Genomic DNA, 13849 nt, shown 5'->3' with positions numbered 1-13849 from the left:
AAATGGCCATTGAAGTATTCTAAATTTTGCATTTAGGTCATTGAACTTTTCAAAGTTATTTAGAAAAAAATTCAGCTAGCGAATTTTAAGTGACGATTCAACAATCGATCTGGTGAATTAGCACTCATTGACGAGTAGAAAGACATACCTTAGATCTATGTCAATCTGACGGTCAATATTAGAGATCGAAAAAGAAAGTTGCTTGGATTTTGGTTTGCAGATTCATGGCGTCTAAAGTTATTTGATGAAAAAAATTAAATTGTAAAAGAAAAAGGAAACGAGAGTTTTTTACTAGAGTAGACAGTGCGAATAGAGAAAGCTAAAATTGTTTAATGACTTAAATAAAAAAAATTAATAACTTTTTAAAATTGAAGGATCAAAATGTAAACTTATTAATAGTTTAGTCAGATAGAAAAACCATATGTTAATTAAACCATGTACATATGAACATACAAAATCATACAAATTTATAAGAAAAAAGAACTATACTTTTTTATTCACTCTAAATCTTTCCAAGTCACCGAGTACTCTTCTTCCCTTAGTAGCTTCTTTTGCCTAGCAATGAAAGTCTCAACCGTGTTCCGAAACTGCTCGTTACTCATTCCGTCTTCGGCACATGATCTCGTCGTCGATTTCTCTTCCGAACCGCAGCATTTAACGCACTTTTCGGACCCCAACCTCCGAAGTTGGCTGCAATGTTTATCGCTTTTCGTCTTCTTCATATTCTCCGATTGCGTCCTACGTAAATTCTTTGGACCATGCACGTCGAGACGAACTACTCTTTTCTCGTCGGCCACCACTACGCTTTTCTTTTCGGTTACGTACGGATGGGTCGCGTGGCTTTTCTCGACAAACTTTTCGTAAAGGTCGGTTTTCGTCGAATCGTGAGACGAAAACTTTCCGGCTTTTACGAAGAGAGTGATGATGATGATGTTCCCGACGACGAAAACGAAACGAGGACTCACGAGAGTGACCGATAACCCACGGAAACACTCGCCGGAGTTTTTGACGGCAACCGGGAAATGAGTTGTTGTAAACCGGAAGATCACCACGAGAAGAACAAAAACCTCGACGAATCTCAGCAAATTTGCTGTGTTGTATAACTGATGATGCTTCAACATCGCATTTTTCTTCTCCAATTTAATATCAAATGCATCCATAATTTACAGTAAAAAAAGCAAACAAATCGATGGAAAAAACTGGGTTTTCTTTGAATTTTCTGGGTTTACAACAAAAGAGAAGTGAGGATATATGGATTACAAGATTTTAATCTGCTGTTTTGTTCAATGGTTTAGGAATATATTAAGGGTACTTGCTTGAAATGTGAAGGGAGTGCTATATAGAGAATTGAGGATAAAAGGAATATCAACTTTTTTATTTTAATGTTTTTTATATTCCTTTTTTTTTTAAAGGAAAACTTTATATTCCTTCAATTTACTATTTCATTGAAAATTATGTTAGCCTTATTGATCTAACTTAGAATAAATCTGAAAAATATCTCTTCCAACATCTCAATCTTACTCTCAATCAAAATTCTTACATAAGATTAATTTTTTTTATATATAATTATACCAAATATATATATACAATTTTGAGATTTAGGGTGAGTTTGGATGAGCGGTGCATTTACTTACGGTTAGTGTAAAAATAGCAGTGGCGGTGAGATTAGATACTGTAGCGACACTGTAGCGTGAGACAAAAAGTAAGCCAAACGCACCGCACCGCACCCAATCGTCCATCCAAACCCACCCTTATTTATTAAGTTAAATATTTATCTTTTAATTTGATACCGTCTTAATTCACAATTTAGTTCATGAAGTATATTTATTTTGGATTTTTTTTAAAAAATTGTCTTAATTTGATACTTAAAGTATTAATTTTCTCTATGTTAATGGACGTTAAGAAAATTGTAAATATTATAATTAAGAATATTTAAAATAAAAAATATTAAATTTAAATTAAACAAATAGAAAATTATAAATCAATTATTTAAATATTAAATTTTAACTTTGACCAATTGTTGACTAGCATTATCGATTGTTGACCTCCATTGGCCGGTCATATGGCTCTATTAGAACATGTCATGTATCTCTTTTTTTTTAGTATTATATATTATATTGATTAAAAATATAATAAAATTATAAAATATATATTTATAATTTTTAAACATTCTTTTAATGATATTATTAATTTCAAGTAATTGCTTTTCGTCTATGTAATTTTTTAATAGTTTTTATGTTTTTTTTTCTAGATAATATATGTTTTTGAATTTTCATATATATTTTTTATATTTTTTTAATGTGTATATACCTTTAATAAAAGAAATTTTTTATTTATTTACGGAAAGACAACACATAACGTTTTGTGATTGATTATAAGAATTTTTTTTTTAACGTTTGCTAAAAATTAGAGTAAAAAAATAAATATATTTTAAGAATTAAATGGTAGGATATAATAGTAATTAACATTATTAAAGAAAAGAACGAGTGACTTTATTTAATAAAATTTATTTTCTTCTCATTGAAAAAAAAGAGTTAGCCACGTGGTATTCAATAAGATTCCAACACCAATTCCTTCCTCACTAAGCCTTTGCCACGTAAGCTCTACTTTTTTATTTTTCCTTTTTTAACCTTTGTTTACTGTCGTTGCGTTAGGGTTGGGGTGATTTTATAGTAGTATCGATAAGCCTGAAAGAATGTATTTAGAGACCTAAAGTGCGTTTAGCTTATTTTTTGTCTCACGCTACAGTATCGTTACAGTATCTAATCTCACCGTCACCGCTGTTTTTACACTAACCGCAGATAAATGCACCGCCCATCCAAACTCACCCTAAATTTACAAGAATATCTTATTCTCATGACATTTGAGTAAAGCATAAAGGAAAGTTGATGAAACAGGAAATGATTCTTAGATTAGTAGCTGCCCATTATTATTAAAATAAATAAATCCCCACTTGGAGGACGAAATTAAAAATGATTGGGGTTTTAGGGGAAAGAGAGAATATAGCATTGATCTCTGGGCTCCATTTGCTCCTTTATTTTAGGGTTTATCCATTTCAACACCTTTCCACCGTAAATCCATCTTCTTCTTCTGGCCAAAAAGGAAAACAAATTATGCTATTTATTCATAAAATTAAAATAATAAATTATTTGTAAATTATGTATTAGGGATATAACTAAAATATAAATCTTTCACTTTTCTTACTTGTAAAGGCTTGAGGGCAACAACAACAAAAAACCCATTCATGTTTTAGGGTTAATTGCATGATATGTCTCCATGTATTTGAAATTTTATAATATTTTAATTAATTTTTTAAAAATATTATTAATTGGATTCTTTTTAGTAGTTTAGTCTTTTGAGTTGGATAATAGTAACGTAGAGTATATTTAGAACATATGGATTAAACCGTAAATATATGTATCAAATGTGGACAATTTCAATTTTATGTGTTAAAAAAGAAAATATGTTATATTCAAGTTGCCCTTGAAAAATGAGCAAAGTCATAAAATTGCTTCAAAGGGATCAGGAATAAATAATAGATTTGGGGAGCAAAATGTAATAGGTACACGTATTTTTGCTCGAAATGGGCCTAAAATTTTTGTCCAAGCTCGGCTTGGATAAAACTGTTAAAACTCGAGCCCGAACTAGCCCGACCGTATTAAAAATATTTTATATTATTATTTTTATATAAAAACAAATTTTAAAAAACATAATATATCAAATACAATGAAAATATTAAAATAAATATTTCCCAACAAATTGAAAATAAGCTAAAAATTTTATTTATACTTAAATAACATTAAAATAAATGCAACTTAGCAGACAAATACCTCTAAAATAGTAACAAAATTCACAATAAAACAAGAGTTATACAATATCCAAACAATAACAACAAAATAGTAACAATATAATAGCGAAACGACACCAAAACAGTACCAAAAAGCAACCGTTTTTCTTTTGCAAATTTGGGTCAGGCTTGAGCAAAAAAAAACTTACCCGGTGCCAAGCCCGTTTAGGGAACAAGCCTCATTTTTTTACCCAAGCCCTCCTACTTTTTGAGCTGACCTTCAAGCCGAGATCTAACTTTAGATCCAAACTGACATTTAACACTACTAATATTTTAAAAATTCAATTACAACATTTAGAAAATAAAAATCTAAACAATATTTTGTAAACATTTCACAGAATTAACTTTTCTTTTACTATGCGCAAATAACAAGTATGAATTATCATCTAAATTATTCTGGATTTAAATTTTACAATTCATGAACTCTACTCGGATTTATTCTGATTTAAATTTGGATATATTCGGATTGATTTAAACTCTTTTTCTTGATAATTTTGAAAGGGAATAGTGATGGAATAAATGAAGTAGGAGCTGATTCAAGAACACGAGAGCAAGAATCAAGTTAAAATAAAATAATAATGGGAATTATGCCATTGGTATGGTTACATGCCAACACTCTCAAATCAAACATACGTTGGATTCCTAGATTATTGAGTTGGAATCCCACTATTTTTCTTCTTTCTTTTTGGTGCTTTTAATTTTATTTCTTTATTTTTACCAACATCCTAAAAGCTATTACAAATAAGATACTTCTTGGGGGGAATTTTTTATCATTCAGTTATCGACATTAATGAATTTCTCCTCCTCTGCCTGTGGTTTTTCCCCGAAAAAGTTTTCACATAAAATATTTGTGTTTTATTTTTTATTTTCTTATTACTTTACGATTGTTCTATTACCACATCTATTATAACAAGCATCGATTAAAAAAATTGAAATAACATTATTTCATTGGGTTGACTTTATCATATTACATCAAAGATCTTATCATGTTGAAATGGGATTACATTTAACACCCTTTTTATCAAGTTAAAAAAAATCCAAATAATTTAATTAGATCTTAAGAGATTGTTGATTAGATATCATTATCTTAATCAAACTTAATTAAGTGTTGATTTAAGTAATATTATCTTGTTATTTTTGGGTCATTGACCAAACCTTTTTCACCTGTCATGGACTATTACCAAATCTAATTTGACCAATTAATACACAATAAATCACCATTAATGGATTCTTTTTCATTTATACTTGATAAACTTAACAACATATATTATTAGTATACCATTTCAATCTTTTACCTAAATAGATAATAATTTGTCAATTGAGTCTTAGTTCGATTGGAATGGGCATTGTTGCCATGTGGGCTCAAGGTGCTGAAACGCATTATCCTCCTATTTATGGTTTGGGGAGGTACTATGAGTAGTTCTAAGCATTGTGTCAAAATTGCATTTTGTTCATTCTACTGAATAAAAGGGCAAATTATTTTTTGTACGTTAGATAAAGAGTAAGTTGGTCCTTTTCTATGGCACACCACATGTAAATTTCTAATTTTTAATGGTAAAAATATATTATATTTTTAATAGAAAGAACCAATTTGATCTTTGATCTAATACGTAAAAGGACTAATTTGCCAATTTTTTAAATAAATGGGGCAATATGCATGGGCAGAGCCAAGGGGCTGACAGGGGCCTCGACCCCTACTAAAATGGAAAATTTCACCTTTAGTCCTTTTATAATTTAAAAAATTTAAATTAGTATATGGTAAAATTATACTTTGGCCCCCCAAAAATGAGAAAAATTGATTTAATCTTTTAAAAACTATGAAGATAGAGGCTATTAAAATGATGAAATTTCACTTTTTGCTATCATAAAAATATATAACTTTATTTCGGCCCCCTCAAAAAATTTTGTAGCTCTGCCCTTTGCAATATGCAATCTAGCTTCCATGATACTTTTACAAAATTTTGACTCAATTGCAAGGTTGAGGTAGTGAGAATTGTGAGATCTTATGTTATGAGTCTTGCCCTCTATTAAAATGTGGATTCTCCTTCGTATTTACTATAGGTTTTTTTTTATACAATTGAGGGAAGGGAATGGGGTTGCTTGGGATCGCCAGTTTTTATGCCTACAATATACTACTTTTGCCACTGGATTAAAAGATTATTGGCTTCATATTTATTATAATTAGTTAATTAATTAATTTTAATTGAATTAATTGTTGAACTAATTATTCGAGTCAAATCAAATTTGGACTACAAGATCAAATCAAATTATAGAACAAGATTTGATAAGTAGTAGTCAACAAATTGGAATTCATTTAGCAACCGGTTTTTTTTTCTTCCATTTGAATTCAATTCAATAAATCTTTTAGTTGCTTTGATAGGTGCAATTGTTGTGGCTCGTCGGTAATAAATCTTTCTAACTAGGATTAAATATTTTTCTGCTTTTCTATTTTATCGCATCTATTTTCTTTGAATTCTATTTGAAGATTGCTTGTGCATAAAATAGAAATTTGTTTATTCGATATATCTCCAATAGATCTTTTTTTGTTATGTTCTAGTCAATCAAATGATCTGTAATAATGAATCGAAATTGATAAGGAGTTGATCAATGATGCTCGAACATATACTTGTTTTGAGTGCTTATTTATTTTCTATCAGTATTTATGGATTGATCACGAGTCGAAATATGATTAGAACCTTTATGTGTCTTGAAATATATTCTCTCTTTTTTTTTTTGCACTTTGTATTGGTCTAACAGTGAATTAAATCTCCATGCATGTGATTATCACCATTCCCATAAAATAAATTGAGTGAATATTTTTCCACATTTCCAAACTACATGAGTGTTAGAATACGAATTTTCATGTAATTTCTTTACAAAAATTAAATATATCCATATCAAAAATATAATATATGTATTTACATCGATTTGTGGTTAGCATCACATCCTAATAAATTACACTCACTGCCCTTATATCGAATACAAGATAAAAGTTGATTCGAGAATAATTTGTAACTTTTCAATTGAGTCTTTAAAATACTAATATTATATCAATCATATTCTTTATTCAGATTAAATTTGACTTACGCATTAAATATTAATCCAAATCCGATATAAAACATATTAAAACATAAATATCCCTTACATCAAGATTTACATAAAAACGCACAATAAAATAACAAACTCTAGTCAATTACATCATTGTACACATGTTAAAGACCCCTCGTAACAATGATAGATCCCTATGATCGTCATTTGTGCCACAAGAGACCTTGTCAACTTTTAAGGTGAAAAACCCAATTATTATTTTGCTTAATTTAACCTTCAACTTTAGACATTTCCGATCATATTTGAATCACAAACTCACCCTTGAAACTCTTGATATCAACAAATTTTACTAATTAATATTTATATAAAAAAAAGAGAGAGGGGCAAGATAATATTTTACTAAAATCCACAATTTGGGGTAAAAGATATCATCAATAAAGTACTTAATGGTGAAAGCTAAGTCACTCGTATAGTGATAAAAAAAAAGCCTATAGATATCAAGTTTGGATAACTTTTTTCTTTTACCCACGAAAAGTAGGAGTGATATTAGTTCGGTTTAGTCAAGTTTTTCTAAATTGTAATTATAATTTAATTCAATTTGATTTTCGATTTTCGATTTTTTCATATTAATTTTTAATTTTTGACGAACCAAATTTATTTTACAACTTATGAATATTATTTGACAATATTTTAATTTTTTTTCATAAGTATTTGTAAAAAACAATAAATTTTAAATTATTTTCATCATTTTAAATATAAAAGGTTTCTTTTTACATCATAAAAATTTAAAATTAATTATATATTCAATAAAAATAAAATTTAATTCAATTATGAGTAATTAAAAATTTTAACATTTTATTTTATAAATCGTCCAAATATTTCGATTTAGGTCCATTTTTAATTTTTCTTACTTGTTGATAAAATTACTGTAATTACATATAAATATAAATAGGGCTTTCAGTGAAATATCTTACAAAAATCACTTTTTGGGCCTGCTGAAAAGCCCTTTGTTTCCCCAAAAGCGGATGAGAACCGACACCGTTTCAAGAAAAAGAAAAACGGCGTCGTACCAAATCTAGGGCAAACAACCCCCTTATAGTTAAAAAGCTCTCATTTTTCAACCAAATCCAAACCCTAAACTGCGCCTCTCCCAATTTTTTCTTCACTTTGAGGTTTGAGCAGATCGGATGGTACGTTCATCCAATTATCTTCATCTCGTCTTTATTCAATCTAAATACATTCTTTTTTCTAATTTTTTTTTGTGTTCTTTTTGTAGGCACCAAAGAAAGATAAGGCCCCTCCACCTTCTTCCAAGCCAGCAAAGTCTGGTGGTGGCAAGCAAAAGAAGAAGGTCATTTATCCTTTAAAATTCATTTAATGGGGTTTGATTTTTATGCTTTTTAGAGTTATATATAAACCGGGTTTCCTTTATTTTTAACAGAAGTGGAGCAAGGGAAAGCAAAAGGAGAAGGTGAACAACATGGTGTTGTTTGACCAGGCTACTTATGATAAGCTTTTATCTGAGGCTCCTAAATATAAGCTCATCACTCCCTCAATTTTGTCTGATCGTATGAGGGTAACTTTTCAAATTTACCTCTTTTATGTTTTTTTTTGGTTATGTGCTTTCCCTGTTTGCGTGTAGATTTTTTTTTTGCTGTATATATGATTTTTGTTTGACCATTGTTTGTGTTTTTGCGTTTTTTCTGGAGATAGGGATATTTGGTAGTATTTTTTAGCTTTGAATTTGAATTTGAATTTGTGGTATATGGTTACCATATATAATTTACTTGCTGCTTGGATGGATGAAATTTGGGTCCCTTGTTTGAGGCTGAATAGTAGGGTCAGTGTTGTCAAGGCATGTACCTAGGTGCGTCTGTGCCTTTGTAGCATTCAACAAAAATGCCTCAGACCTTTCCAGGCAAGGCCCATTTAATGAGGCGAACACGCCTTGTGTGCCTCGGTGCTCTTTTTTGTAAGGCAGTAGACTTAGATAAACCTGGATGATTGAACTTTTTACTAATAAGAAAGGGATAATGTCAAACTCAATAAGAGTTCACCAACAATTATTGACCATAAGGAAATCATGTACGGTGGCCAATAAGAAATTGCATATTTTGTAGATAAACTTGATTGGCCAATATATTATATATACACAGCCTTGCAAAAACTTACGTGTATCCTTAGTCCGATACTTGATTGCACCATTAAGACAATCCAGTGAGGGGATTTGTCCAGAGGATATAACAGAATGTATTGTCCAAAAATAAGGCTTATAGTTAGGATTTTGGTCCTCGGCTAGATTGCTGTTTTTATATACGTCCGCTTGTGAAAGCCAGCATTTTGTTATTACGTCTAATATGTTTTTTCATACGCATTTGCAGATTAATGGATCCCTTGCTAGGAAGGCTATAAGGGAATTGATGGCAAGAGGATCGATTCGTTTGGTGTCTGCCCATTCAAGCCAGCAGATTTACACTAGGGCAACCAACACCTAGATGTTTTGTTATAGTTTTGCTTAAATTAGTTCTATGTAGTATTTGCCTTTCTTGACTTTCTGTGAACGATTTTTCCTTTTGCTAAAGACCTCCATCTATAATGTGTGAGCTACAGTTTCTTGTTGTTCTGGTTTAATGGATAATTTTTTGTTCCTCAAAATGAGATTGATATGTGGTTTATTTTGTTCAATCGCATATTGGATTGTCATACATATATGTGTGTATGTGTGTTAAAGTTTTATGGATATTTGGTGATGAAATTACCAAATGTATAGCAATTTGACTCTGGCTTGAGATGCCAGGAATGGGTTTTGGTTTGTTTTGAAACAGGTGTAGCCCAAATGTATATGAGTACCTAAACTATGCAACTTCTTCTAGGTACTTAAAATTTCTCCTATTGAAATAAAGTTTTTATTTTCAGTGTTAAAATAAACCCTCATTCTTTGTCATTTAAACGTATTCCCATTTTCAATATTAAGATTTCAAAATAGGAAAGGAAAAAATGACAAAAGAAAGCCACATTTGCTCCATTTTGAGGCTATGACAAGTTTTTATGGGGTTTTAATTTCACTTTTTATGGGGTTTTTTATTTCACTCATGATGAAGGAAGAAGATGAAGTAAGGGGAGTGATAGGGATGGGGAGAATTGTTTTTTCTTTTTCTTTTTTTTTTAAATTTAATTTTTTATTGAAACTTAGTTTTAAATATTTTATTTAATTAAAAATGATGTGTCATAATTTGATTGATTAAAAAAATTATGAGGAGTTAACAGCTGGTATGTAAAGTGGTAACAAAATAAAACTTTAGGTCCTACTTTTACCCCAAAAAGTTTTAGGTACCTAAATGGGAAATTTGCATAGTTTGAGTACTATTTTGCATATAAGCCTTTTCCTTAGCCCATGATATAGTTGCCCTGCTATTCTGCTCAAGCCTAGCTGAGCAAAAGTTACGGGACATAAAACAAAAAAGTATATATGCTTATTTTATTTTGTTATGCATAATAATACTGTATATATAAAAAAGTAAATATACGACAAATAATAAATAAAAGGTCACCCCATTTCAGCAAAAGACTCACGCCCAAGTTCTATAGCTTTGGGTCCACCATCCCGATCATGATTTTTCTACTCCCAGAGGGAAAGGTAGAAGAGATTCAAACCCCCAACACTGTGATTCGTAACTATGTGCTTTAATCCTCTGAGCTACAAGCCCCACCTCGTTTCTATTGGATCTGTTTCCAGTAGTATCCTAAAAAACAGAACCTTTCCTCTCCCCAGCCATTTCTGGTTAAGAAGATGTGGTAGTTAGACTTGATAATTGTGCATTTTGTGTTGGATCAATTTGAATTGAATCTATGTAGATTTGAAGTTTTTTGGGTTAGTTTTGTTTGAATTAGTTCAAGTTTGGGTCAATTTACGATTGTGGGTCATTTCAGTTTCGTGTTAGTTTATGTTCGAATTTGAAGATTTGATTTTTGGGGAGGTTTATTACATGTTTGGATTATTTCTAGTCGTGTTCACTTTAAGTTTGTGCCAATTTCGATTTAGGTTGTTTGGTTTTGGGTTGTTGATATTTTTAAAATGTTAATATATTATTTGATATTTGAGTTTGCTTTTTATATTTAATTTGGTACTTGAGTGTGTGTTTTTTTGTTAATTTGGTACTCAAGTTTGACTTTAGTGTTCACTTTGGTACTGAATTTTTTTCAAATTGATACTTGACTTTTCTTCTGCTCTAGTTAAGTACCCAAATTTGGCTTCAATATTCAATTTGATATATATCTCAACTAAGTACCTATGTTTTTTATTAGAGCACATATTCATTGAGTCACATGTTATTATTTAATCTGATACCAATTTGATATTGAAATTAAACTCAAGTGCCAAATTGAGACAAAAAAAAAACTAAGTAAGCCAAATTCATATACCAATTGTTATATTAAATTTTTTTTTAAAATTGAATAAGATTTGGAACAACTTGAAATTGGATTTCACTTCTACAATTTGCCATGATTTTTAGCTGACCGGTTAACTTTACTAAGGGTGAGTTTGGATGGGCGGTGCGTTTAGCGTGAGACAAAAAATAAGCTAAACGCACCACGCCGCACCACACCCAATCGCCCATCTAAACTCACCCTAACTCGCCATTAGCATTTGTGGTTCATAAAAAGAGAGAGAAAAAGTCATTCTAATGATATATCTACATCTATCTATTTATATAACTACGCCAAAATATGTTATAAATTTCTATATTCTTTAAAATTTTGAAATTTAGTCATTATATTTAATTTTTAAGAATTTAGTCTTTTTACTTTTCAGATTTTAAAATGTAGGGTTTAATTCTTAACAATGTTTTTTTAAGGTTAAATTCAAGTTCGTTACGTCATTTTTCAATTATATGGCTACCAAGTAAGTTTTTTTTTATTTGAAAATGGCACATCAATAAATTTAACAACCTTAATAGTTGGACTTAAATTATAAATTCTAAAAAGTAGAAAAACTAAATTTCAAATTTTCGAAAAGTATAGGGACTTATTACGTATTTTAACCATATAAATATGCATTCATGGAATGTCTTTTGAATAAATTTAAATAGAGAGACACATGTCACCATTATAATTTTGTTTGTACATATATAAATATATCCATATATAATCCTATGTACATACATATATAGATATCACGAAAATGGAGCTTTGCACCCTTGGCTCACAAGCATCCCACGTGAAATTTTGTCACATAATATACATTGTTCCTTCCATTTTCAGTTGTTTTTACATTTCAGGGCCTCAATCACTTGTTCTTATCAAATAGGTCCTCCTTGAGAGGTCCAATACCACTCATTTTGGATGACAATATAAAATGAATCTATCAATTTTTGGCTCAACCCTATCATATAGGAATCATTTAAAAGAAAAATCAGATTCAAAGGTGGAATAAGACATGTTTTTTTTAATAAAATTTTCAAGTTCGGGTTTGGGGTTAGATGAAACCAATTTTTAAAGTTTTATAATATCTATTATATTCTTTCGGGTATCAACATTTACATTTTTTGTCAATTTGAATCTTACTTTTTAAAAATTAAATTTAGCCGTTAACCTTTCAAAATGTACCAAATTATTTTTTTAATGAAATCCTGATTAATACATAAATTTTTTTAATGATATGTGCGAATACCGCGTGATAGTCTATATGTACTTCATGTTGACAAGACACTATTTAACTTATACGACACGCCAACAAATAATAATAAAAAAATTATAGAAAGTTTATAAATATTCAAAAAAAATAGCGTGAAGTATATGTGGATTGTCATACAGACTACTATATTTAAAAATTTAACGTTTTAATCAGTATTTTCGTTTAAAAAACAATAATTTGACTCTTTTTTAAAGGTCGATAATCAAATTTAACTCTTTTTAACTATTTGAGAGCCAGATTTAGTTTAAAAAATAATAAGGACCAAATTGACAAAAAAAATTATAAACGCTAAAGACTAAATTTGACATTGTATTTTTTTTACTAAAATATATCACCAATTGAACCCGTTTATGAAATCTAAAAACTCTATATTGTATTATTTAATATTTTGAAATAATTTTTTTAAAATTCGAATTCAAATATTAAAATTTAGAATAAAGTTGAGACCCCACTTTGTAGCATATTTCCCATCATGTTTGGGGTCCCCAATCTCCACTTAGGACACAACTGAAACCATCAAGATTCAAGTGGAGAGATTATTGTTATGATTAATTATTGATCAATGATCAATGGTTCTAGTTTTTCATTCAATTTCCAGCGTTCAATTTTGGACTACTGGTATTTATAATTAGGGATGATAAAATTCAAACCATTTAATAAATTTTGAATCGATTTATTTTGATTGGAGAGATTTTTTTTTTTAAAGTGAATGTCAGGAAAATAAAGCGGAGTGCGGTGAAATTTTTTTTAACAACGAATATGGAGCAGTCATAATAAGTACTTGTTTCATTCTATCTCGTCTATTATATTAAATTATCATTTTACTATTTTATTTATAACTACTATAAGGATAAAATTATAATAATGCATTATAAAAGAACTAATATGTGGGATGAGATAAGGATCAATGCATCCAATGTCTACGGAGGTGATCAGGGACGAAGTTAGAAAAACTTTTTAGAGGAGTTGAAGGTGAATCATAAATTTTTTGGGGGGCGTAAATATTTTATCGTTAAGGGTGGCTTACCCCCCCTATCTACACCTTTGGAGGTGATAATGATTTTTTAAATTATACATCCATGGTAGAATAAGGTAGGTGGTAAAGCAAAACGCGTGTTTAACAAATGGAGTGGTGGTGAATTTGACAACATTAGACCCTATCCCACTCCATTGTTAGAAATAAGATTGTTAGAAACGACAACTATGAATCTCAAAAAGAAATTACTCTGTACAACGTAAAACTAACATGAAAAATATAT

The 13849-nt window shown here is 29.7% G+C and overlaps 2 protein-coding genes across 2 annotated transcripts; one reads left to right on the top strand and one right to left on the bottom strand.

Moving 5' to 3' along the window:
* Positions 1-384: 384 nt before the first annotated feature.
* On the bottom strand, positions 385-1318 carry LOC107908794 (uncharacterized). The gene has a single exon (XM_016836064.2). The coding sequence runs from the start codon at positions 1158-1160 to the stop codon at positions 498-500; it is 663 nt and encodes a 220-aa protein (XP_016691553.1). The 5' UTR covers positions 1161-1318; the 3' UTR covers positions 385-497.
* A 6623-nt stretch (positions 1319-7941) lies between these two features.
* On the top strand, positions 7942-9580 carry LOC107908793 (40S ribosomal protein S25-4). The gene is made up of 4 exons (XM_016836063.2): positions 7942-8085; positions 8172-8246; positions 8337-8471; positions 9277-9580. The coding sequence occupies exons 1-4, from the start codon at positions 8083-8085 to the stop codon at positions 9388-9390; spliced, it is 327 nt and encodes a 108-aa protein (XP_016691552.1). The 5' UTR covers positions 7942-8082; the 3' UTR covers positions 9391-9580.
* Positions 9581-13849: the final 4269 nt, after the last annotated feature.

The sequence above is a fragment of the Gossypium hirsutum genome, chromosome D02, assembly GCF_007990345.1.
Source record: "Gossypium hirsutum isolate 1008001.06 chromosome D02, Gossypium_hirsutum_v2.1, whole genome shotgun sequence".
Lineage (NCBI taxonomy): Eukaryota > Viridiplantae > Streptophyta > Magnoliopsida > Malvales > Malvaceae > Gossypium > Gossypium hirsutum.
The sequence above is the reverse complement of the archived record's forward strand: the minus strand, read 5'-3'. Positions and strand labels throughout refer to the sequence as shown.

Coding starts and splice junctions, on each gene's coding strand:
- LOC107908793 (XM_016836063.2), top strand. Junction 8,247..8,336: donor GTGGCAAGCAAAAGAAGAAG/GTCATTTATCCT, acceptor TATTTTTAACAG/AAGTGGAGCAAGGGAAAGCA. Junction 8,472..9,276: donor TTTTGTCTGATCGTATGAGG/GTAACTTTTCAA, acceptor ACGCATTTGCAG/ATTAATGGATCCCTTGCTAG.
- LOC107908794 (XM_016836064.2), bottom strand. CDS start 1,160: ATGGATGCATTTGATATTAAATTGGAGAAGAAAAATGCGATGTTGAAG.